This window comes from Antedon mediterranea, chromosome 3, assembly GCF_964355755.1.
Source record: "Antedon mediterranea chromosome 3, ecAntMedi1.1, whole genome shotgun sequence".
NCBI classification, from domain to species: Eukaryota; Metazoa; Echinodermata; class Crinoidea; order Comatulida; family Antedonidae; genus Antedon; species Antedon mediterranea.
The window spans coordinates 1,859,581-1,886,832 of record NC_092672.1 but is presented as its reverse complement, the minus strand read 5'-3'; the positions used below and the strand labels follow the sequence as shown (position 1 = coordinate 1,886,832).

Sequence of the window (27,252 nt, the reverse complement as noted above, 5' to 3'; positions counted from 1 at the left end):
TCGTCCAATATCATTTTATAAAATTGTATATTATATTTTCAATTAAAAAAATGTTAATTACAATAAATGCAACAAGTAAAATAATATAATTTTATTACAAAAATTAATAATACATAAATGAATTATATTAAAGGTTTTAATAAAAATATTGTACAGTAAAGTAACTAAATCGCGTACAAATTGTGAACTTTCACAAGTATATTACCCAGAAAGAACTGGGTTTCCTGTTCCGGTCACCTCTCTCATGTCAACAAAACAGACTGAAAACGAAAGTTGAGCTGTGTGAATATAGGGAAACTTTCGAATTTATTACTACTGGCAGATAAATTTCCTCAATATCAGTTGGATAGATAAAACAACAGAAGATATGCACAGTTTATCTAGGACACCAAGAGAGAGATCAATAATATCCTTTCCTGCGGTAAGTTATTTAAGCCCAATCAATGCCTACTACTCCTTGCACTGTAAAATCTGTCATCGACGTCGATAGTAAAGTACAGTAAAATAGTAAAGTTTCTTTTTGCATTCAGCAGCAAGTGCACTGTGGATTCACCTGTTGTGACCTGTCTCTCAGTTAAGCCTCCTACGCCGTCATTTCCATCCCTATGCCTGGGAATAGCTTAAGGATTTTAAAAACCTAATGTATACAATTTACAGATTAATAATAATATAGGGATCATAGATAAGATTAAGAGGAAGTTAGTTTTGTAATAGTATTCTATTGGGTCCCTAATAATATTATAAATATATATAGGCCTAGGCCTATGTCTAAAAGTATTATATTTATTATTACAATATTTTTTTTCAGTGTTATCTAGACATTGCTTCAGCGTACAAACAAAATGAATTCACCCCTAAAGTAAGAACAGCGTGCCTGTCGAACAAAACTGGAACTGTAGGGTAAGTGAGTTTAGGACAAGTCATGCCGCCGTGACCTGACCTTTTTCATTAAGTAATTTGTTTAATCAATGCTTATATTTACAGATTAAAAGTTTCCAAAGCGATTGTAATTGGCGATGTAGCTGTCGGCAAGACATGCCTTGTCAACCGTTTCTGTCATGAAGTATTTGATCGGGATTATAAAGCTACAATCGGAGTCGACTTTGAAGTAGAGAGGTTCGATATTTTGAATGTACCGTTTAATTTACAAATGTAAGTGGAAAATGTCATCTTTATGAAGAAACACAATGTAGAATATTTAAGATTTTGTTTAATTATTTCAGTGTTCATATTAATTATACATTTTAAGGGTAGAAATAAATATGTTTTGTCATGTATTCTTTGTGACTGACCAGGGTGACGTACTACTGTACTATTACTACCGTGCAAGTATAAACTCACTCACTATAATGGACATGATGATGTCATATCACTACCATATTTAAGCATATCACTACCATATTTGGGCACATCACATGTTTTTTTGTCAAACTAGTTTGACTAGTTTGAGTTTAGACAGACAATGGTTCTGTAAATGCATCATTAATAAGGCAATCAGATCACAATTTCAAATTTTGTACCCCAGCCCCCCTGGGACTATACTCAATTATATACGGTATATATAAATACATGAATCTCTTTTTTTCAGATGGGACACAGCAGGTCAAGAACGATTTAAATGTATAGCTGCGGCTTACTATAGGGGAGCACATGGTATTGTTACTTGCAATTACTTTTTTATATCCCCAAATTAACTTAGAATTTATCTACGCAGATTTTCAAAAGGCTTTATCTGTGGCTGCGATACGATCAGTTCCACGCCCCAGACACCGAGCGCTACGGAGAATATGTACATTACAGTACTGTTGGTATTTGTGGCAGCCAGACATAAGATCAAAGGACTGTTACAAGTTCCTATATTGTCCTGTTAGATTGTCTTGCTTGAAATAGGTTTAGTATCGATTACTAACTGTTGGATATTGATCTGTTATTTTGATAAGTTTTACCAGAAATTTCCGCTACAGAATTACAATTACCGTAAACTCTATGTCTCTGTTAGTTGTGATCGTGGTGTTTGACATGTCCGACCCGTACACCCTTCAACACGCTAGAAAATGGTACGATGAAGCGAAACACGAGTGTAGAAAAGACGCTCACGTTTTCTTAGTTGGAACAAAAAGAGATCTATGTGTAAGACAATTGTTTTTGTGTACTTTCACCCTTTTTTTCATTTATTTATCTAAATATATACTCATTGCCACCCCATCTTTCCACCCCCACATTACCACACCCACATTACCACACCAATCTTGTCAAACCCTTTATGTCTATGTTTCCTTTGACATTTTATATAGTGAAATAATTACTTTTTATGACTTCTCAGGCAGATCATCAGTTACATGAGTTAGAGGGCCTGGCCACAAAGTTAGCCAATGAAATCCAAGGAGAATACTGGGCTGTATCATCTTTAACAGGCAAGTATTGTGCACATTCAAACAATCACACAATAGGGATTGCATAGATCAACATACAGTAAAAACCTCATAGTAGACATCTCTGTTCAGGGAACACCCCCATTAATGTATTCTTTTCTGTGAAACAAACAAGGAGAAATGTTTTAACACTATGATCAACCCTTATTAAGAAGACACTTTGTTGGGTCCTGAAGGTGTCCCTATTAAGAAGACACTTTGTTGGCTCCTGAAGGTGTCCCTATTAAGAAGACACTTTGTTGGCTCCTGAAGGTGTCCCTATTAAGAAGACACTTTGTTGGGTCCTGAAGGTGTCCCTATTAAGAAGACACTTTGTTGGCTCCTGAAGGTGTCCCTATTAAGAAGACACTTTGTTGGGTCCTGAAGGTGTCCCTATTAAGAAGACACTTTGTTGGCTCCTGAAGGTGTCCCTATTAAGAAGACACTTTGTTGGCTCCTGAAGGTGTCCCTATTAAGAAGACACTTTGTTAGGTCCTAAAGGTGTCCCCTTAATAGGTGTTCTACTCTACGACAACCACAATATTTTATACATTAGTACTTTAAAAAAACAAATTGATGCAAACAAGAATGTCTTGGTAAGAACACAACTGAAACCATGTGACTTACAATAACCAAAATCTCATATGACACAATCCGTTACAACATTCACTTATTGTTTATTATTTGGGTAGTTTTAGTATGTACTCTAGCAATACTGAAAATACATTAATGAGATAGCGATAAAGATGAGATAATTTTAATGACTTATGTTTATAAAGTTACATCACGTATAAAGAATTGTTGAATTTCTTGACGTTTTGATCAATATGCTTTGATCGTTCTCGTGAGTGAGAATACAGATTCATTTATTGTCCAAAATATTAATGGAAATTACAGTGCTCATAAACCTTGGCTTGCCTAAAATAAATAAATATAAATATTTCCAGCAGAAAGTCCAGGAAACTAGAAATATATAATTACGTACTTGATTAATTTTTAATTCTTGCAGGGGAAAATGTAGCAGATTTTTTTCAAAGGGTAGCAGCGCTTTCATTTGATTTTTCTGTTCGGAAAGAATTAGATGATATTGAGTCGAGGATGGTTGGAAAAAGGATAGGAGGCGGGAGTAATCTGCTAAGCAATAGTAGTAAGTGAGAATAAACAAGTTCTGAGCATGCTTACAAGCTAATATGTGTTGTGATAGCTTGTGCAACTGTTACAACTACTGTATTAATTCAATAAGCAGCGCATTCTTAGAATCTGAATAAGGCTAGGCAATTAACAAATAAACAAATTGTTTGATTAAAATAAACTATTTTTCTTATTTTAGAATCAGAAAAACCCATAACACTGTCAGGAAGTCCACATACTGAAGGAAAACAGAAAAGTGACTGTTGCTAAAAAACAACTAAAAACTACCAAATTATTACTAAACAAGAAGTAAGAAGATATATCAGATTAATGATGAAATGTTGGTGCTGTAACGATAGTTACAAATGTCTATGTAGCACATCCCAAGTATTGTATCTATTTATCCAGTATCATAGGCAAATTCTGTAATACACTGTCATATGTGTGTTACATGTTACACTGTATCATAGTCCATAAGTCTTATCCTAACCTAAAAATACAGGCTTTACGAAATTTACCTTTGATACTGAACAGGTCATGTAGAGATACGGTACAGTGCATTGGGTGACCTTTCAACCAAGTTGCCAACAAAAATGTTTTGATGTTGATTTTGTTGGTGACTTCTTTCAGGTTTTTATTTACAAATTCTAACAATTACGATTAACAATTTGAATATTAGATATACGGACAAGGTACTTCATTTTGAGGTAACATTTATTAACAGAGTAAACCAGAAGCTACGTTCTGTTTTTTAAAAAAACATTCAGTAATTATGCTGAACACCATCACTAATATTACCACCACCATCACTAATATTACCACCACCAATACCAACAACAATAACAATACTGCCACCACCACCAATACCAATAGGGTGTCTAGAAAACTCGGATCTAGAAAAGTCAGAACTCAGAGTTTTCTAGATCTGAGTTTTCTAGACACCAATACCATTACTACTACCAATACCATACCACCAATAACAATACCACCACCAATGCCAATACCACCAACAATACCACCTACAATACCAATATCACTCGTACCAATACAAATAATACCAATAACAATACTAATTCGACCAATAACAATACTACCACCAATACCATCACTCATACCAATACCACCACACCAAATATATTAGTTTATTGAATGATTCAACTTAGTTATTTTTTAATGATTTGACATAAAGAAAGTAAAGATATCTGCTAGTAGCTACAAATACTATAATATCTGATAAGGGTAGGAGATTATTGTCTAATATAGGTTTCTATTGCATCAGGAAATGAAACTAAATCGTCTGAAATGCTATAAAAAGTGTTACAATTTCTATACATATTTAAAAACATAGTTTTAATATTAGTAGTCAGAATAATTGGGATTTTCCTCAACAAAAATAGCATTGAGGGAAATTATTTAAATAATTTGATTTTTATTTTGCTTTGCGTTAAAAGGTACAAAAAAAGTTGTGAAAAATGTTGTTTCTGGTTTAAACTGAAATAAACTTTGTAAGAAAGAAAAAATTGAATAAATAAAAAAAAAATGGAAAAAACATTGGCAATAAAATGGTACCACCTTAATAGGGAAACAAACTTACCTCACCAAAAATGATAATTATTAAGTTGTTATCTATTGGTTTGCACAATATATTTAATAATATAACAACATTGTTGATGGTGAGATTTGGGGAAACTGATGAAGACTTTCTAGTTACCCTCGCCCATAAAAACCAGGTATCCTGGTAAATCTGAAATTTGGATTTTTAGAAAAACCTTTTCTAGACACCCATCATCAGATCTATAAAACTAAGATCTAAGATATCTTGGTTTTCTAGATCTAGAAAACTAAAAACAGATCTTTAAAATCTAAGATATCTAGGCACCCCAGTTTATTTTTTTTTTAAATACATTCTGGACTTACCAACAATCAGACTTATTTCTAGCACGATTATGAGTTTGGAAAGTTGTCTTCAATTCTGAAATAAAATGATAAATGTTGCTGTGACAAAGCTAACAATGTTCAATATATAAATGTTGCTGTGACAAAGCTAACAATGTTCAATATATAAATTAAATTATGCAATATATAATAATTAGGTATTTGTGTTTAATATAATATATATTTGTGTGTTTTTTAAGCTCTGTCTACATTATCAAACAAGTTGGACAAAAAAGTGTATTTTGCCCAAATATGGTAGTGATATGTACAAATATGGTAGTGATCTGTCCAAATATGGTAGTGATATAACATCATTATGTCCATATATGGACACATCATATTTTTTGTCACATAAAGTTTTGATAGTTCAGACAGAACTTTAGTCTTTGTTTGGCAATGTTTTTGATCTTTTTAGTTTCACCAGTGTGACTAAAATGTTGTATGATAATATATGATTGTTGTGAAATGTTTGGTAAAATGTAAAATATTGTATCTTGCAAATGCTTTCGAAACCTTTTCTTTAAATTATTTTATCTTTAAACTATTAACAAATCTGGAATAACATTATTTATTTATCTATTTATTAATGATTAAATTATGCATGAAAATGCTTTAAATATAACAATACCATATAAGGTAATAATCTTAATTTGTACAAAATAATGATGTATTTTATATGATACATTTTATTTCTATATTGATTTTATTGTTATATTCTTCCCATTCTCGCTTTTTAAAAATAATTTAATAATTTATTAAAATGAATGACAATACATTTCTGTAGGTATGGTTGTTGTCACAGACAGCTCTCAAATTGGACCTTAATATAATATCTTATATAGAGATCCTTTTAGAACATTCTTCTATGACAATATGCATAGAATAATAACATAAGTCCACATTTCATGTTTCAAAATTTACGATAAGTAATATTATTTTGTTTTTCTGTTATTTCTATTTCATTTATCTTATTATATTGTTGTTTATTTATTTATTGCAATCAAAACATAATATCAACTTTCTTTCTTTCAATTTTATTTTCCAAATTGCCAAAGATTATTTGATAATAGGCAGAGTAGTAACATTTTAAATACAAGATGTAATTCTTACATGGTTATCGATTAATAGATTATCAATATTATTGTTATATTTTCTTAAGGAAGCACACCGTCCCTGTTATAAGACCACCAAGAAATGTAAACACAAATAAAGCTAGTCTTTGTTTTGAATGTTTCTTATTAAGAAAGCACAACCTAACCTAACAGCAATATTATGTCTTGTGATTGATTGTTCAATTTCAGTTGTATTAAACATTATGTTCTAACAAATAATGAATTAACATTTTATGATTACTATATTTTTGACAACTTTTCATTAATTTTTATTTATCTAAAGAGCAAAGACCAAAAATTACTATTTCTACTATGCAGTTATGTGTTATGTAATTTAAATGTGCCTTGCTGTGTAATTATTTAGAGTTATAACGCCTGTTATATATTTCGGGACCCAATAAAGTGTCCCTTTAATAGGGCTGTCCGAAAATTCTACTGCCATTAGGCCCACAACCCATACTGTTAATTCTTTATACAAAGTGTATATATCTATCCAGCCACATCTTTAACTAAATCACCTATTTACAATTGAGTTTGAAACTACGACAGTTTTAAATCTTCCTTAAATATTCACATCAATGGTAAAAAACAATAATTATCTGTTAATGGCAAAATGAATTTGTTATTATTTATTGGAAGTAAAATATTCAAACAAAATTACCATTTTATTGCTCTTAAGTAGGTTAAGACAGTGAATCTTTTATGTCAACTTTGTAATTAATATCATTAATATGTACAATTAGCATTATTCTGCTCATCTAACAGTATTTTTTTCTGTTTTTCTTTATTTCTAGTCTAAGTACAACTTTTGATTTGCCAAATTATTTAGGTTTTCTTCGTACAATGTACACAATGTTCAATGACAACAATTTCATTTAAACAGACTTTTGAAATAAAAATATATTTTGCATGAATTTGAATTGATTTTTTCTGCTATTTTGCGTTAGTTTATTCCATTCATATGCTATATTTATTTGTTGTCAAATACAGTAAATGGTTTGAAATTATTTTCGTTTGTTCAAAGTTTAAAATGTTCATAAAAAAATACAAAAATGAGGTTAAGGTTTAACATCTTAAAATTCCATTCAAGTTATACAATTAACATTTTAAACAAAACGTTGTGTCGTACACTGGAAATAAGTAACTTCTCAATTGCATTTGGTATTACAGTATTGAATAATGTATCGATTATTAAGCAAGAATATAATCTTGCACAATCGTAATATCCGAAACCAACTGCTGATAAAGCGCGCGAAAAGATAACCAAACCGCGCGAAAAAAAAAATATAGTTCAAGTCAATTAAAAAGTAACATTTATTTCTCTCTTTCATTCACAGTAATAAAGTACAATAATGTGAGTAACTAAGAGGGGAAATAAAAAAAAGGCCATATACATGGCTGCAGTCGCGTGCTCAAGTTAGTGTTTACCGACCGACCGACCGACCAACCGACCGACATAGTGAGCTGTAGAGAAAGCAAATCTTGTGAGAGGCAGGCAAAGCTCGTTGTCAAGCTTGATTTGATAACAAGAACATTTTTATCAAATCTTCAGGATGAGAATTCGGCAGCAGGTTTAACAACAATATGTTTAGTATTTATTTAATAACATAGTACATTTTCTAATGGCAAACTTATCGTTCATTAGAGTAATTTGTTTTACAGGGTTGATATTTGGAAAAAAATATTGCCATTATTTGAAAACAGTATATTGAATAATTTATACCATTATTTCGATCTATTAAGAAGATTGATTGTCAGAGAAACAAAATAATCTTTCACAATCGTCATATTCTACCAACTGCCGATAAAGCGCGCGAAAAACAATCAGACCACGTGAAAATAAGCCTGTGGTTCGACAAGGTTGCGATAACAACATTTATCAAATCTTCAGGGTGGGAACGCGGCAGAAGGCTTAATAACAGCAATATGTTAGTATTTAATTTATATAATGATTATAATGAATACATTCTGTAATATACAAAACTTACAGTTCATAAGAGTAGTTGATGTCACAGGGGTAACAATGAATTATTACAAAACGGTTGCTGTGCTATGCCTCTTGGCTGCGCTCGTGGTTGCTGAACAAACGCGCTATGATGGGTAAGTATAATAATTGAAACTTCTAAACAAAGTTTACAAAAAAAATCTTAACGAAAAACGTCTATTTATTAGATATTAACAAAACATGTCACTATAGTCACAAAACATGTCATATGAATGCTAGATCGTCGTTTAGATACCGCGCGCGCGTGTTATCTGTGCGTTTTTTAGCGTGTGTGAACAGTTTGGTTTCTCTGAATGCTTGTCATTTTATTGATCTTTTGCTGAGGTTTTCTAAGTGCAATTTTGGCTTGTGTAGGCCTACGTGTGATCATCATTTAAACGGAGCACATGACCATATCATGTCAGCTTTATTTTCTTTGCTTCCTTGCATGCTCCATCCATTCTCTCTCGTGCTTTTGTAAAAAATCATCGTTCTTCTATTAATCAGTTATAAAGTTTTCCGCGTGACGTTAAATTCTGAACGTGAGCTGAACCTGATGCATAAAATGGAAAAACGACTTGGAGACAGAGTGGAGTTTTGGCAATCTACACGAGTCCTCTCCAGACCAGTTGACATCATGGTAAAACCACAAGAACAACACTATGTCAAAACACTTCTTGAAGCTGCTGGCCTAGAATTTGATGTGATGATGGATGATGTCCAGAAAGTTATAGATGACCAGAGAATGGTTGACCGCGTGACCAGTAGTGACTAGCGTCATTTGACGATGCTAAGTATCATACGTACGACGAGGTAAGAACAGTATTTACATACAACTTCAAAATGTGTCAAAAATACATAATTTTTGAAATTCATTTTTTTCATATTAGTAGATAATAGGAAACCGGATATGACTAAAAATAGTTCTTTTTTTTAAAATCTAGATTCAGCAATGGATTAAAGATATGGTAGCCGCGTACCCAGGGATAACAGAAGCATTTACAATTGGTAATTCGTATAAAGGCAGACCAATTGGAGGAATAAAGGTATGAGGAACCCTAAAGCTCTGTCTACACTATCAAACTTTATGAACAAATGGAAAAGATAACGTCATATCATACCATTTTCTGTCAAACTTTTGAACTCTTCCTAATAACCGAGTATGGGTCCTGCAACGTCTACAAATGCTGTTGCCCGCTTAGTAAGACAGACGTTTATTACGTCATCCCAGATTGCAATGCAATAATATTATTATTATTCTTATTATTTCTTAAGAAATTTTCTAAAACTTAATACAATAGATAAAGGGATCTGGTAATCAAGGAAAACCAGTTGAATGGGAAGAGAATGGATTTCACCCGCTACAGTGATGTATTTCACCAACAGAGTAAGAAGTTTGTTTTATTTAAAAAAAAAAATGTTTTTGTTGAAAATGTTGTACTTATAATGTTGTTTACAGTATATTTAATCTTACTATATACTGTCTATCCACGTGGTTTGATAGTCTTCAGATTACAGACAAATTGTTATCTTTATCTTTCTTCACAATCACCACCCCCCCCCCCCTACCCCCGCCACATAGCTTTAATAATGCCTTTTATCTTATAGCTACTTGAGAATTATGTTGCCGGTAGCGCCGAGGAAGTACGTCTTCTGGACGGCTTGGATTGGCTGATAGTGCCTTCACTCAATGTGGACGGCTATGCGTACACATGGAGCGGGGTAAGTCCCCAAGATTAGAACAAATAACTGCCTACATCCTATAGTCAACTTTCTTATGTTATGCTCACAATAATCATCACATTACATTGCCTACAAATTAGTGTAATACCGTAGCAGCTTGAGTAACATCTGTATTTGATTATTGCATACTTTGGAATAAATTTGCTTGAAAATATAAAAACTTTGCGACTGAAAGTATCAGCAATCTTTAGCTATGTACTTTTTTACCACCGGACATATTATGTAAATTAATCTTCTGGCAATTACGTCATAGCACCTTTTCCATGATCAATATCGTGGTACAGAGTTACGAAACATATTAAATAATACATCATTCTATGTATAGGCCTATATCCAAATGACAATAAATAGAAGTAATTTTCCACTGATGAATGAATGAACTTGCAGTGACGCTACTTTAGAGTATCATTACCATCGTTTTTACTTTTTAATATCATCACCATCCTCATAAAATATTGTTGAAATGAAATAAATAAGTATGTTTTAAGTATCCTCATCACAACATTTTACAGCATCATCTTTTCCATTATAATAATTTATCATAAAATCATTCTTTTAGTATCTTTATTAGTCAGCAACAACGCCCAGAAACTCAAAAGTTATTTTCAGAACCACATACGTGGTAAGAATAGGCAAACGAATATAGTAGGCCTAAGCAAGCTGTAGAGAATACAAAGATGTGTTGATAATGAAAACTATTGATGGTATTATCTAACACAATCTTTTTTCAACATTTTTTTAGGATCGTCTTTGGCGTAAAACTCGATCCCCGAATCCGGGCACACCGTGCATGGGAACTGACCCCAACAGAAACTGGCCCTATGAATGGGGATGTAATACTACAATACAATAATGTTCTTTACTATATTTCTTTTCCTTACTTTCGATTTTTAAAAAATAACTTTCGTAAGAAGTTTAGAATTTATTTAGGTGTTATATAATATAAGTTAATACATTCAAGTAGGGGCATACGTAAATTAAACATTACAAATGTATTCTTGTAATATGCAACTTTTCACTGCACTAAGCTAACGCAAAACATTTTCAACGATCATCTTTTTAACAAATTTACAGGTGAGGGAGCCAGTACATGGCCGTGTACACTCACATACCGAGGGAGTGAACCAAACTCAGAGATTGAAGTCAAATTGGTAACTGAATATCTAGAAAATTTGAGACGCAAGAAGTCCGTGTATGTAGACTGGCACAGCTATACACAGCTCTGGCTTGCACCATGGTCGTACTCTGCTGCTGCCCCAGCACCAAAAGGCGCAGATCAACAAGTGAGCACATAGGCCTAACTTTTAAACTTAACTTAAAGTGGAGCTACACTCAGACATTCTCAGCTTATATTATGTTTAAGTATGTTTAATTGAAAGTGATTACATAAAAAAAAACAGGAAAAATACGGAAATATTTTCCAAAAACTCATTTCTAAAAAATCGGTCAGAAAATAGTGTTTTTTAACACATTACAGTTTTTCAGTAACTTAGGGGTTATTAGTTTACAATACACTTAGCGACTGACGCGTTTTAGTCGCCGTTCAACGCATTGATGAAATGTCTCCCCTTGGGTAAATTATGTGTCGAAAAATGGGGAATAAATTTTATACACACAATTAATACGATTTGTTTAGGCCTAAGTAATATTTCCGATAAGAATGTCAGTATAATTTACATGTAACCTCATGATTTTCACTGTACAACAACAGCATAATAATCTTATCAGATTGCTTTTAACTTTAAGCTAGGGCTAGGCCTAGCTCAGCCGTGTGCTCAGCCTAGCTAGCCTTGAATTTTTGTCTAGAGGCCTATGTATTCATAGGCATGGTCGTTTCGCCCCCATTTATCGTTCCTGGGTTTTCTCGCACATTAAGAATTGTGAAACACAAAATCCTATAGTATACAGAACAAGAGTAGTAAAGCGATGTGCAAGCTTAGACCTGACTGAAAAGCAACTATTCAGGCACCCTATCATGGCCCATGGGTAGGCCAAGGTCGGGTGCCAGCAAAACAAACTTCACTGCTGTCAGCCTAGCCTAGCTAGAGGCCACGCAGGATCGGTACATACCTACACTCTAGTAGGCCTAGGCCTAGCTTTATTGAATATACTGTATAGCCACGTCTTTCTCAAATCTCGTTAAATTTGACATTTTAGTAATAGTCTCATAATCACATTATTACACTGTGAAATATAATAGGGTCACATTCAGAATGTTTTAATATACTTTTCGCCCGTCAAAAATAACATCGCGACAAAATAACAGATCGCCAGCTGCAGTAGTGCGATTGTGAAAAATGTCACGTGATCGTACTCCCTAGCAAAATAAAAAACCCAATTGGACCCGAACGGGGGAAAGTGTCTATTTACGCAAAATTGCGCAATGTATACGTGATAAAGATACCAGAAATAGAAAGATCTGGAAAAATTACATAAATTTACATTTTACATTTTTTTTTTGGTGAAGAAATGAATTTTTTAGGATTATTCAAATATACCCCCCTTTTGCATGTAAAAGAATAGGAAATTACAAGGTATCCCCCCAAAACGCAAAAAGGCGTGATTTTCAAGAAAATCGTACTCATTGAAAAAAAATTCAAAAAAATATGAAGTATAAGGGATGATATTTTTAAATAATAGTTGAAATGTATGAAAAATAGTAATTTTCTGGGTGGAGCTCCACTTTAAATATATCATCTCGCGTGACGAACCAGATCTGAGCGTACAGTGTGGAGAGCGCATGCGCTGCACGTTAAATAGACTCACTATAAATATAAACGGTGACGTCAGGGAAATATAAGAATTATCTAGGCTATACAAGGCCTAATATAAAATATTAGCCTGTCTAGGCAAGGCCTGTCACATTAAAATGGTCATTGTACATTTTGTAACGTCCAGTATTAAGGCCCATTTACACTAGGACGATAACGATGGACGATAAATAAACATGCATTTTTTTTTTACATAAAACAAAGTAAATTTAGAAAGGTTTTCGTTCTAGAACTATAGGATAATCATTTATGCTGTCTTTGATAAAAATAATATTTTTAAAATTCCAATCAAATCAGACGTCATGATAAATAAAAACAATAAAATCATTGTATTGTCGTGTGAAAATATCATTTTCATCAAAGGAAGCATAGATGGTTATTCTATAGTTCTACAATGAAAAGTTTTTATATTTCTTTTGTTTTATGTATGAAAAATGCACATTTGTCTATTTATCGTCGATCGTTATCCTCCTAGTGTAAATGGGCCTTTAACCATTTCTGTAGCTTGCTCTTGGAAATGAGGCTGTAGCGGAAATCAAGAAGGTTCATGGGAAAGAATATACATCCGGTCCATTGGCTGAAACATTGTGTAAGTTTACAATTATGCCATGTTTATGTCACATTCTAAGATGTATTAAATATGGAATCATCCTTGCTTGATACTTGCTTGATGTAATGTGGGGTCGTTTTCTGCTGTACCGGTACTGAAAAGAAGGGAATATAATCACAATACATAGACGACTTCACAAGGGTATACAGTATATTTATCTTTACATATCTCGAATAAGCCACCAAGGCGAGAATTTGCATGATGCAAGGTTTTTAAAATCTGATTCCTAGGCCTAAACGTAAATTCATGAAAATGATTCATCAGTCATGATGTTTTCAAGTTTATAATCTGTGTGATCGTTCTTCTTACTGCAGATGCTTCTTCAGGTTCCAGTCTTGACTGGGCGTGTGGTGTCTTAGGAACCAACTACTCATACGTGGTGGAGCTACGAGATACTGGTGATTATGGATTCCTGTTACCAGCCAACCAAATCATACCGACTGGTGAAGAGATCTATCCATCAGTCCTTGTACTGGGGAGATGTAGTGCCTGGCGATTGGCTAGTGGTTACGTCATCTATACGTCACAGCCAATCGCCGGGCCTACGCGCACTCAACCCCCGAATCCGGCCCTGGGACTGGCCAGTGGCGAGATACGTCACGACCAGCCCCAGGCGTTGAATGTGCGAGAGGCAAAACTCTCTCTCTTGAAGCGAAGACACAACCAAAGAAGGACACAAACTATACCCATCACGTACCAGCCTAGAAAGGATTAGGTGAGTACAAATGATGAGTGTGTAGTTACACCGAAGAGACTTAATTGTCCTCCTAGGTTAATAAGTAAACATAAACAGTCTCTTTAATGGCGACGAGGTAAACTGGTGTTCCTTTTGCCTCGGCGGGGGACACTGTCAACCGCGTGTAGCTGTTTGGGAAGGTAGGAGTGTTGTTCTAGTTCGCACATCTCGTTTCGCCCTGTGGTGTTGCCCAGAGGCAATGCTGGAGGAACGACCTCTGTGTTTGCTGGGCAGCACGTCCCACTACCCATCTCCCACCTCGTCAACGACTCGTCTCCGTCTCGCGGCCGAAATCTGCTGTCGTGCCTGCAGGTTTCGTCCGATCGATGGGGTCGAGCCGTCGGGAGTTGTTTATAGTAAATTATATTATTATTTCTCCGTCTTGGATTTGTGCCGTAATCCGAATTGTCAGACAGTATATTTATGGGGGACCCATTTGTACTCTGATTCTTCGGATAGGTACATTTTTTATTTCCTAATGATCCGAAAAAGATATTAGTGTGTGTAGCGATGTGGCTGGGCCCTGGGCCCGTGACCTAGCCGAAGCTACGTACATACCATGCACGTGAACATGGAACAGCGTTTTTTATTGTATGTTTAACGCACTGGGCCCGTGATTCCAGAACAATGAATATGTCTGGCCCGTGATTCAGAATATTATTGGAAAAATGTACAAAACATAATAATTAGCAAATTTATAATTTGTAGGAAAAATATTAAATTTAATTTCGAAACAATTTTTTAGTGAGTGACGCCATTTTTTGTGGTTGGCATCTCTCGCGTATTTTGATTATTTATTAGCTTATTCAAATCCACGATTTTTATTATCATTATTTTTAATCCTTAAATTACACTACCATAACCTACGACCAACAGAACGAGGTTATTGGAGGGTGTTGCTTGTTAGGGTAATCCGACTCGGGTTTGGCGACTTGTGTTCACGAACAACGGGGTTAAACAGTAGTTTATCTACACTGCCGTTGCTTTGAGAATGCCGCCATTCCTGAGCAAACAGCAACTTTCTGCCTATCAGTCTTCTCACGTGTGATTCATCGCTAGCCAATCGCGAGCACGCATTCGCTTGCTACCCTCGCGGATAGCTGCTTGCATCAACGAGGTCAACAGTTGTTTACGACTTTCGATGATGACGCTAGGTGAGTACTGTATTCTGATTGGTAGAATAATATAGGGATACTCCTTACTATTTTTAGATTTTAGTTTTATGCAGAACGGAGAGCTCGTCTCCCGGTCTGTGTATTGTCTGGATTGATTTATGGCCTGACGATAGACGTGCTGGAATTTTCTGGCCTGTGCTATCGCGGGGTAGTTAGATTATAGTTATTTTGTCTCTCCCACTTGGGTGGGAATGACATTAGGATTATTATTTATTTATTTATTCATTCGTGTATATTGTTTGCTTGGAATTAAGTTATTTTCCGATTGATTTATTTTATTTTTATTGAACTATTTTCGACGTAAAATTATTTAGTAAATTTTTATTGTTTTAGTTAGACGATGTTTTATTTATTAGGTGGTTATTCTAGTTGAATTTCCTACCTATTATTTTCATGATTTATTTTAATTTTTTGGGGTAATTATGCATAGGCTTAATTATTCCTGTTGTTATTATTTTTAGTATGTCTTGAATTAGTGTACAGTACTATTTATTTAGCATAGATTTTTTGAATTGAATTATTTTGTAGGGTACAGGCTAGGCCGGTACCTATATTTATTTTATTAATATTTATTGATTTTTGGTTAGAATATTATTTTTTGTGATACTTTAGGCATATTTATTTATTTATTGATTATCTTAGGTTTTTGCCTAGAATTATTTATATGTCTTGTATGCCTTTTTCTTTCAAAATAAAATTTTTTCCGTGTCTTGTCTCATTTATTTTCGCATGTTCTTGTATGTTCTTATTCTTATCATGATTATTTTTCAACATGTCTTGTATGAATTTCGATTCTTAACTGTCACAGTGTGTAATCTGTAATGTTTTGTTTTGCCCATGTCATTGACACTTGGCTATAATAACATCTGGTAACGATTTGTATCTCTTATCACATGCCTTGTATATCATATATTCTTTTCATTAACCTGTACTATTTGTGTAGTCCTTTTATTTTATTTTCGTGGCATAATGTGAGTGCCCATAAATCATTATATGTACACATAATTAGCTAAAATTTTTGTGATGGGGGAGGTAACCCTTACATTGTAATTATATTTGATTGAACTGTGATTAGCGCTAGGTGTGTATTGGGCTGGTACTACCCCTGTTCTCTCTGGGCACCCAACGAGTGAGACGCAAAAATAATCATCGAAACAGCATCAGACCGATGCTACCTCCGCTCGCTGGTTGGATGCACGGGGGGACGGGAGTACTTACCAGGCCTATAAATGAAGAATAAAACTAATTGGGAAGGATTTTTCTTATCTTCCAGGGATGCCAAAAACCATCGAACCAATACCTTTTAAGATCAACTTTGTCCGTAGGGCGAAAGATTTCCCACAGGGTTTACCCCCACCCTTGGCCGAGAAAATCAGGGCCTACAGGGATAATTATGGGAATATCACAAACCCACAAGATCTAGCACGGGCAGTCGGCGATAATTCGTTCGACTTTTTGTCCTTTAACATGGACTATGCCATTAACTCTCGGTATGTGAGAATGGGACCGCCGACTGGGGGGTATGGAGATGCTGGTAACGGTTCGGGAGAGCACGATCAAGCTCCCGAGCAGGCCTGCACCCCCGTACCACCTTTGCCGAGCGACCCATCCTTGCATCCGGGGGCCGGAGGCGATCAACGCTATGCAGACCAGGCAAGCGTGCCTAGCAACCCAGATTCCCGTACGCTCCACAACAACCACCGGGCGGGCGATACGGGTGGCGATGAGGTTTTTCCACGTACTCCAATGAGAAGGGGTGACACTGCGACCAGCGGCCCTGTTGCTGCTGGTCGGGGTAGATCTCTTGACCGTTCTGGAGTGCACATGGTGGATACTTCACCGTCTCCCAGTACATGTGCTCGCACGGGAGCTGGGGGAAACGAAGACGCCCATCCTTATGACCGGGTTGGGGCTGGTTTTTATGGCTATCCAGCTGTAGAACACGGCTACCCTCCCGATCATTCGGATCGAGAAAAAGAAATAAATTGTAACACCAACGTAGGACGGGGGGATGCCGCTGTTGAACATGGCCTACCTCAACGCCCTACTGCTCAAAATAAGAACCGAGATCCCTCATGGGGAACTCGACCTTCCTACCCTCAAGGTGACCATGGGTACGGAGGTGATAATTACAACCGGGGGTACCTGGACAACGATTGCTATCGTCCTCGTCATCCTTCCGCCCCTGGAATGAATTATAATCAACCACCACCACCCTTACAAAACATCAACCGAGATAATTATCAGATGGGTGATTATGGTGGGAGAAATGATCATCAAAATTATGAGCACGATCTCGGACGATTCCTTCGACCTCCTCGCCCCGAGAGGAATAGGCTTGACCGCCTACCCTTGCGGGACGAGTGGGGCCGCGGTGATCATCGGGGTCAACAGCCTTTCAGGCCGCAAAAACATCTAGAATTCCACGGTGGGGATGACGACTGGGGAATATTCCATGATAGATTTGAGGGATTTTCCCAGATTAATGGATGGTCTAGGGCCGAACGCAAGGAAGCTTTCCACATGAGCATGAGGGGCCAGGCAGCCGCGTACTTACAAACGTTGCTGACCTTGCATGGTAGTGCAGTCTCTTACGAGAGGCTCATCGTTAGTTTTAACGAATACTTTGGCTCCGCCCAAGACCAATCTCTTCTGGCTGCAAAATTTGAGAAACTTATCCAAAAAGACCTGGAGTCCCTACGTGAGTGGGGAGCCAGAGTGCTTAAAGCCGCAGCCAAGGCGTATAGAACGCAAGGGGGTGAAGGGGCCACCAATCATTGGATCCAAGAAATGGCAGCTTTAAAGTTTTGTCGTGGGTGTGTTGATAGGCCAAGCGGCAAATTTGCTAGCCTGCAGCGGCCCAAAACAATTCCTGAAGCTATCCGACTTATCGAATGGCACCAGAGTGTCAACGATGAACCAATAATAACACCTAAATTGGCCTCAACACCAACTACACATCTGCCAGAAACTCCACCTCAGCCATCCACTGTCTGCCAGGTGTACCCAGAACCTAGTGTTCAGGAGTGCAACTTGCAGGCTGAGGGTGACTTTGGGCGGATTAATGAATTAACTAAAAGGGAGGATAAACGGCGCGTGGTGCGTTTTGCACGTCCGCAATCGCCCCATGGTGCCCGATATCGAGATCGTTCTCTGGACCGGGAATCTGTTCATGCTTCCAACACCCGAATAAACGAATTGCAAGAACAGGTCTCGGCCCTTTGTTCGAAAATGGACAAGGTATTAGATCGCCTTGATAGGCCGCGCGAGAGGCAACCATCCCCGGCTCGACGTAGATCTCCAGAGAGAGGGGCCGGCTGTTTCTCCTGCGGTGAGGAGGGTCATTTCGCAAGGGAATGCCCCACCAAGACTCCCAATAATTCAAATAGACCACATAATAATAAATCAAACTTCAAGCAAAACAGAAGGCTAAATCTAGTCGAACATGAATTCGATGTAGATGAAGAAGACTCTTTAAACGACTAGGGGTCGACTCCAAATTGTTCACTCCAGAGTGCGACCCAACTGAATCACTTATTGTACAGCGAGTGAAATCTAATTCATTACTCTACACTAAAGTTACGGTCGCATCCGTTAAAGTTGACGCTGTGGTCGACTGTGGAGCGACTGTATCTATTATATCTGATAGCTTATACCATTCAATTACCCCTACTCCGCCCACAGTGGGTACTATTAAATTATTCATGGCGGGTAAGGGTAGTTCGATGGAAGGGCGAAAAATAGGTCCGGTGCAACTCGAAATTGGGCCAAACATCTATCCCACTTATGTCTATGTTGCACCGATTGAAGACGAAATGCTATTGGGTTTAGATTTCATGAGGGGCACAAACGCAGATGTAAACATAGGCGAAATGCTGTTAAAGGTCGGTGGGGTTGCTGTCCCATTAATACAAAATGGTATGGCGCCCTCAACGCCCTCTAGCTGCAGAGTAATCACATGCAAGCGGCGTGTGATACCACCTACATCAATAGCCTATGTTTCATGTCAGTTAGATACCAAATTGCATGACTACATTGTAGAACCTCATGGCCACAATAACCTAACAATTCCTAGAACTGTGCACACCGCAGGTGAATCGCCTGTGATCTGCATGGTCAATACAACCAACAAATACGTAACTGTCAAAGCAGGTTTAGAAATTGGGTTTGCATCTGAAATAGAATCCTGTGTAGCTGGGGAAGTTTTCACCCATCCGGGGGAAACCTCTCCGGCCACACACGCATTGCCACATCATATGCGTACAACTTATGAAAATTCTATTACCAATTTATCGGAAGATCAGGCAGGGGTGGTGAAGGAGATGCTTACTGAGTTCGCAGATGTGTTTGCCAGGGATCAATTCGATATTGGGGAGGTCCCTAATATTGATCACCGGGTAGATACGTCTGATGCAGCTCCAGTGAGACACCGACTTCGCCGTACCCCGTTACACTTTGCCGATGAAGAACGCAAAGAACTGGATAAGATGCTGGAGGGGGGTATCATTCAGCCGTCCAATTCTGAATGGTCCTCCGCCCCAGTCCTAGTCCGGAAAAGGGATGGAAACGTCAGATTTTGCATAGACTATAGGGCTTTAAATAACATCACGGTAAAGGATGTATATCCATTACCAATTTTAGAGGATTGCCTCGACACATTGTCGGGTAATCAATGGTTCTCTAAATTGGACGCCATTTCTGGTTATTGGCAAATAAACCTCAATGCCGACGATCGCAAAAAGACCGCTTTCGTCACCAAATATGGCCTGTTCGAGTTTGTAAAAATGCCCTTTGGCCTGTGTAATAGTCCGGCAACCTTCTCTAGGGTCATCAATATGGTTTTGCGTGGTCTAAATTGGCAGACTGCTCTGGCTTTCCTCGACGACGTGGTTATCCTGGGCAAATCATTTGAAGACCACAGCAATAACTTAAGGGAGGCCCTAGGTCGGTTCCGACAATATAATCTGAAACTAAAACCAAAGAAATGTCTATTTTTCCAGAGGAAAGTGGAATTTCTGGGCCGTATGGTCTCCCGCAACACTCTCGAGATGTCCGATACCGATATCGCGGCAGTGTGTGGGTGGCCTGATCTTAAGAACTACAAGGAGGCTCAACGCTTCCTTGGCCTAGCAAATTACCATAGGGCATTCATTCCCCACTTTGCCGAATTAACAAGACCTCTTTATGCAGTTGCAAAGAAGGGGGAGTTCCGATGGGACAAACCTCAAATAGATGCATTTCACTCAATTAAATCTAAGTTGACACAACCACCAGTTTTGTCACTTCCGAATCCTGATGACATGTTCGTCCTTGATACCGATGCATCAGATCAGGCAATCGGAGGTGAATTGTCCCAATTACAAGGGGGTCAGGAGCGTGTGATTGCTTATGCTAGTTTAGCATTAACATCAGAGCAGCAACGCTACTGTACCACCCGTAAAGAACTGTTGGCGATTGTGAAATTCACACGTCAATTTAGACACTACTTGCTGGGTAAACCATTTAAGGTTCGCACCGACCACAGTAGCCTGACTTGGCTTCTGAGGTTCAAGGAACCCCAGGGGCAACTGGCCCGCTGGATAGAAGAACTTAGCCAGTATGTAATGATAGTAGAACACCGCCCTGGTAAAAAACATGTCAATGCCGATGCATTGTCACGGGCACCTGAAATGGCTAATCATTACAAACATGGGGTGAAATTATCTGATTTACCTTGCAAGGGGTGTAAGTACTGTGTACGTGCGCACCAGCAATGGGGGGCGTTCATCGACCAGGTTGATGACGTCATTCCGCTGACGGGTGTGCACACACATCAAAATCAACCTATCTCGCAGCCTTTCCTGCCCTCCCAACATGTTCATCAACTAACCACGGATAGGGCGGAGCAATCTCATTGGGGTTTCTCTACCCAGGAAATCCAAGAGGCTCAGGGGAAAGACCAGGAGCTGGGGCCCGTGTTACTCTGGTTTAAGGGTGACGCGCTGCCTTCGGCAAATGAGCTTTTCGCTACTAGCCCGGCAACAAAACATTATTGGTTGAGTAAGGAAAGGATGTGCTTGCGAGACGGGGTGTTATTCATTCAAGATAAACAGGGGGAGGAGGACCTTCTTGTTCTTCCGAAGTCATTGATTAAAACAACAATGCAAGCTTATCATGATCTCCCATCGGCCGCCCACCAAGGTATCAAACGGACTAAGCTCCGTCTTAAACAACGATACTACTGGTTTGGGATGGCCGGGGATATCGAAAGATATGTCATAGGCTGTCCCATATGTAACAGCCACAAGAGGGGGAATAAGAAAGGCCGCTCGGAACAGATTAATTACCACTCGGGAGCCCCAATGGAAAGGGTTCACATAGACTTTGCAGGACCATTTCCTCAGTCCAGTAGTGGGAATCTGTATGTATTGATGGTAGTGGATCAATTTACAAAATGGGTAGAGGCCTACCCGGTACCCCGGCAGACTGCACAATTGACTGCCGAGGTACTGGTAAGGGAATTCTTCTCCAGATTTGGTATGCCGCTGCAATTGCACTCGGACCAGGGTCCGAATTTTGAGAGCGATCTCTTCGGGGAGCTCTGCAAGATTCTCCTCATTAATAAGACCCACACCACGCCGTACCGTCCTTCAGCTAACGGTCAGGTAGAACGTTACAATCTGACTGTGATGAATGCGGTCCGGTGTTTTGTGGGAAAACAACAAAAGGACTGGGATAAATATCTGCCCCAGATAACGAGTGCAATTAGGGCCACGGTATGCCGAAGTACCCAATCTACACCAAACCTGATGATGCTGGGCAGGGAGGTATCGACACCACCCGACCTCATGTTCGGCTCTTCAGGGGGCACAACAATTACTGATCCGTATTCATACACCACTGGCCTAGTAGAAAATATGAAGTTAGCGCACGATATTGCAAGAACACATCTAAAATCAATGCAAAAGCGCAATAAGTATCAATACGACCTTAAGCTACTAGAGCGTACATACGCAGTTGGGGACAAAGTCTATGTGTTCGACCAGACCAAAATAAAGGGAAAAAACAAGAAATTGAATGCGCCATGGAAGGGTCCGGGGGTAGTCACTGAGGTGCTGGCCCCGTACGCCTTCCGCGTACGTCTCCGCAATAAAATATTTGTAATCCACCACGATAAACTGAAGCTCTGCCGGGATCGGGATTTGCCAAATTGGATCACCAACCTTGATCTGACGAATTCCGACCCCGACGGGGATGCCGAAGATGACGGCATTTACTGTACTTGTAGGAAGCCATGGGAGGGGCGTTTTATGATCGAGTGCGATCTGTGCGGTGAATGGTACCATGGAGCATGCGTCAACATTACTCCAGCGGAAGCTATCGATATCGATCGATTTAAATGTACCAAGTGTGCCGAGTAGATCCGCATTCAAACGTCTCACCCCGGGCTGACTAACACTGTAATTCACATTCACCATGATTGGAAAGGTGCTTTTCATTATGTCTTTCAGATCAAATATGGAAAAGAGTTACTCAGAAGCTGTGACGCCAATGGACTGGGCAGAGCTAGTGGAGAGGGAGTTCCCTTCTTTGCCTGCCCCTGCCCGGGCCTCCGAGAGGGCGACCACTCCGCTACCCTCCGGAGGAGAAGAAGCTCCACCTCGGGACGGGTCCGGCCCCTTGCCCGCTGGGCAAGGAGAGGGCCCGCCGCCGACAAACATATCTGCCGTGGCCGCACTCCTTTTATCCCCAGGGGCAGAGGACAACAACCGAGCAGAGCCACCAGCACAAAGAAGAACGCCAGCGACGTCTCCTCTACTCCTAGAAGGAGGGAGGCGCCAGCCAGCGGAAAATGTTTCCACCTCACCAGAGAGGCCAGCATCGCCGCTCCTGTTGCGGCCAAATACTGAACCGCGGGTCAGTGTTGGGCAGCAGGTGCGCCTGAAGAGAACTAACCGGATATCAACAAGGGGCTCGTTCGATGCTATTGTGAGGCTTCAGAATGGCACCGAGTTCGAAGCCAACATCGATATTGCGGGGTTGCCGCCTCGCCAGCCACTCGACTGCACCGCTCGCCTCCTGGCTCAGGATCTGACTAGGGGCGTCGTGGCAGGTCGGGTGATCCAAACGATCGGACCAGACCGAATAACTTGCCGGTTGGAGGGCCCAGACCTCGGTACCCTGTCCGTCGGGGACCTGGTCGGGAAGAAGATGGCCCAGGCAGAGGACCCGATCTTTGGAGCAACGGACATACGATACAAGAAGTCCACCGATCACCAGAAAGAAGTGGAACCTCGAGAATCGAGGAAACCAGGCAAGCGCGCCTTCCGGCCAGATGACAGTTGGACAAGTCACCGCCGAGACGAGTCCAGTCAAGGACGCGCACAAGGTGGTCATGCCTCTGGGGCTCAAGTGGAACGCCAAGTGGCGCCCACGGGGGCCACAGAGGCTAGCCACACGACCGCCGAAAGGAGACATAGTCCATCACCACCAAAACTGCGGCGGACGAGCTACCCTTGCCCCATCAAGGCGTGTACCGTGCAACAGGGCACATCAAAAGACCACCTGTTAGTGCACGCCCCCCGATTTATAGGAACCGCAAACATCAGGGACGACGCTAGAACTCACCGCCGTCGCTGGGAGTTCGTCAAAGGAGTGGTCTCCCTGTTACCCAGGCAGGCTTCGACTTTGGAGGGAGCAGTGACGCTGTGCCGCCAGAAACTGCCATCGCGAGGTTCCCACGATCTGTCCAACAAGTGGATGACCATCCTGCGGTTGACCGCTCGGGCAGTGGGATGCAAAGAGCCAGCAACGTGGGTAGATATCACCAACCTGCAGTGTCCACTGGCGCTGCTATACCCACATTGTTTATTGGAGCTCCTGGCCGAGGCTTGGGAGGCGAACCCGGGGGGGATGGTCGATCTCTTGGATCGATTCACTCCTCACCGTGGGGCGTCTCGCAGAGCCAAACCGCCTCCAAGTATCAACAGGAGAAGGGAGGCATCCAGATCAAGGCCAGCCCAACCTAGAGAAGAGACAGCACCAGCAGTTGTCGAGAAGGTAGCCGTCTCCATCAAACAACCACCAGTGTTGGCACAGGCTGGTCGGAGTGAAGCCCTTGGGGCGCACCCCGAACCGACGCCTGAAGACAGACGTCTCCTCCAAGAGGCCTACAAGGCAAACCAGCGGCTGGCGGATTGTCTCAGACGCTCAGCCCACAAAAAGACCAGGGAAGCGGCGGTCCGAATGCTGCAGGTGTTCCTGGACGGGCTGACCTTGGAGCAAGAATGGGGCAGCTAAGGATCACGCCACGGGAGCCGTTGGTTTGGATATATATATAAAAAAAAAAAAAAAAAAAAAAAAAAAAAAAAAAAAAAACCAATAAAGAAAAAAAAAAAAAAAAGTAAAAGAACTCAATTCTTTAACAGGACTCAATTCTTCAAAACGATTATTACTATACCACACCGTTCTAATCACTTGAATACAGTACACCCCTTCTTGGTGTACTTGCGTATAACATTGTTGTACCCCAGGACAATTGTCTGTCCTTAGTCACCGCACGCCCAAAAATTGGCGAAGAGCAAATCCTCTTCCCACCCCAAAATTTGAGGTCCAACATGTCCTCTACTTATTTAGCTGGGACCGTAAGTCCCTTGTTTCAATTACGATTGGCAGTGCGGTCTCTTTTTGACAATTTCCCTCATAATTAAAATATTTTGTATACACACAAACAGTCAGCCCTATATACTGGAATTCCAGAACAAAATTTTACTGTTGTGTGCTAAATTTTTGCCAATCCCCATAGGCTTGTGCCTTCTTTTCTCAAATCTGTAATTCTGTACCCCTAGAACGGTGTTCCTCAGATTTGTTCTCTTCCGGGGGGCTGTCAGGTACCAGTGTTCCCTGGAACGCGGTGCCGGTCAGCAACCCGATGGATACCCTATGCCACATGGCTTGAAGGGATTTGATTTTCTTGTTTCTTTATTTCTTTTTTCAATTGTTCGTATGTATTGCCCACTGTTCGATTGTTATGGCAACATTTTTTTATTCGGGACTCTTTAGTCCCCTGTTGGCTTTCATATGTTCAAATTGTAATTGTTGGGGTAATTCCCCCACCTTGACGTTCTGGTGTTCAGTTGTTCAAATCCTGTTCTTGTTGGGGCTGTGCCCCCCGTTGTGTTACATGTTAAAAAAAAAAAAAAAAAAAAAAAAAAAAAAAAAAGAAAGAAGAGGAAGGAGTGGAGGACCCACCATGGAAAATGAACTTAAAATCAAAGTGCACCTTCAAAGGAACTATCAAATGAACTTTAAAAGGAACTGGAAATCAAAGGAACTTTCAAATGAACTTGAAATCAAATGAACTTTAAAAGGAACTGGAAATCAAAAGAACTTTCAAATGAACTTGAAATCAAATGAACTTTCAAATGAACTTGAAATCCAATATCAAATTGAACAGCAATGTCAGACACTGACGGTGAACTAAAATGCGCCTGTCTCCCTTGGGAAGACCAGTCAGAGAATAGTCAGGGGGGCAGGAAACAAAGAAAATAAAACGAGGAGGATTGTAGTGCCTGGCGATTGGCTAGTGGTTACGTCATCTATACGTCACAGCCAATCGCCGGGCCTACGCGCACTCAACCCCCGAATCCGGCCCTGGGACTGGCCAGTGGCGAGATACGTCACGACCAGCCCCAGGCGTTGAATGTGCGAGAGGCAAAACTCTCTCTCTTGAAGCGAAGACACAACCAAAGAAGGACACAAACTATACCCATCACGTACCAGCCTAGAAAGGATTAGGTGAGTACAAATGATGAGTGTGTAGTTACACCGAAGAGACTTAATTGTCCTCCTAGGTTAATAAGTAAACATAAACAGTCTCTTTAGAGATATGGCCTTGATAAATACTAACATATCTAGTGAATTCCATTGGCAGCACACTCCACAAGAGCAATCAATGTAAATCTTGCTTCGAAACTAGGACGCACCGGAAGTACGTACACGCAGCGCAACTAATTTCAAACAATCACAAGTAACCGATCATTCTGTCGTTTGTGATTGGTCAAATTATTTTTGCTGCGCGTACTTCTTTGCGTTGCGCTTTGATATTGTTTGAATCTAGAATGTGGAAACACTGACCGATTTGAATTATTATTGTTATTTGAAGAATAATAATAAACATCTAATTGCAGATAAAGATTGTGATTGTGTTCTGTAGTCATGCAACGATCAACAAGGTGACGTGACGTACTTTAGGCCTATAATAAAAAAAAACAATTTGAGCGCCGAAATTAAAGCACAAACTGCGATAAATGGAAATACATAATATACTTATCTCTGTCTACACTATCAAGCTAGTTTGAAAAAAAGCGTGATGTACCCAAATATGGTAGTGATGTACCCAAATATGGTAGTGATGTACCCAAATATGGTAGTGATATGACATCATTATGTCTATATATATATCTATCACATTTTGTTGTTACATAAAGTTTGATAGTGTAGACAGAGCTTTAGAAAGTACAGTATATTTAGTTTTTATATTATAATATTTGTACATTAATATAATACATTATAATGTGCAGACAGTAACCTAATAGTATAGGCTAGTATAATTATTTCGTAGCATAATCGACAGAATGGAAACACAGCACTGTATTTAGTGTTG

General features: G+C 39.4%; 2 protein-coding genes across 3 annotated transcripts; both read left to right on the top strand.

Annotated features, from left to right (window-relative positions):
- The first annotated feature begins 262 nt into the window (after positions 1 to 262).
- On the top strand, positions 263 to 7,959 carry LOC140044489 (ras-related protein Rab-34-like). 2 transcript variants are annotated; one of them, XM_072089018.1, is made up of 9 exons: positions 263 to 421; positions 809 to 900; positions 985 to 1,152; positions 1,589 to 1,653; positions 2,000 to 2,130; positions 2,324 to 2,414; positions 3,421 to 3,558; positions 3,742 to 3,851; positions 7,927 to 7,959. In XM_072089018.1, exons 1-8 carry the CDS (start codon positions 368 to 370, stop codon positions 3,810 to 3,812), a joined length of 810 nt encoding a protein of 269 aa, XP_071945119.1. In that variant the 5' UTR covers positions 263 to 367; the 3' UTR covers positions 3,813 to 3,851; positions 7,927 to 7,959. The 2 variants fall into 2 exon arrangements, with proteins under 2 accessions (XP_071945119.1, XP_071945118.1); XM_072089017.1 differs by lacking the exon at positions 7,927 to 7,959 and having other exon boundaries at positions 3,742 to 4,446.
- A 6,225-nt stretch (positions 7,960 to 14,184) lies between these two features.
- On the top strand, positions 14,185 to 27,015 carry LOC140044478 (uncharacterized). Its single transcript, XM_072088998.1, has 3 exons — positions 14,185 to 14,412; positions 23,099 to 26,384; positions 26,777 to 27,015. The coding sequence occupies exon 2, from the start codon at positions 23,106 to 23,108 to the stop codon at positions 24,885 to 24,887; it is 1,782 nt and encodes a 593-aa protein (XP_071945099.1). The 5' UTR covers positions 14,185 to 14,412; positions 23,099 to 23,105; the 3' UTR covers positions 24,888 to 26,384; positions 26,777 to 27,015.
- The last annotated feature ends 237 nt before the right edge of the window (positions 27,016 to 27,252 follow it).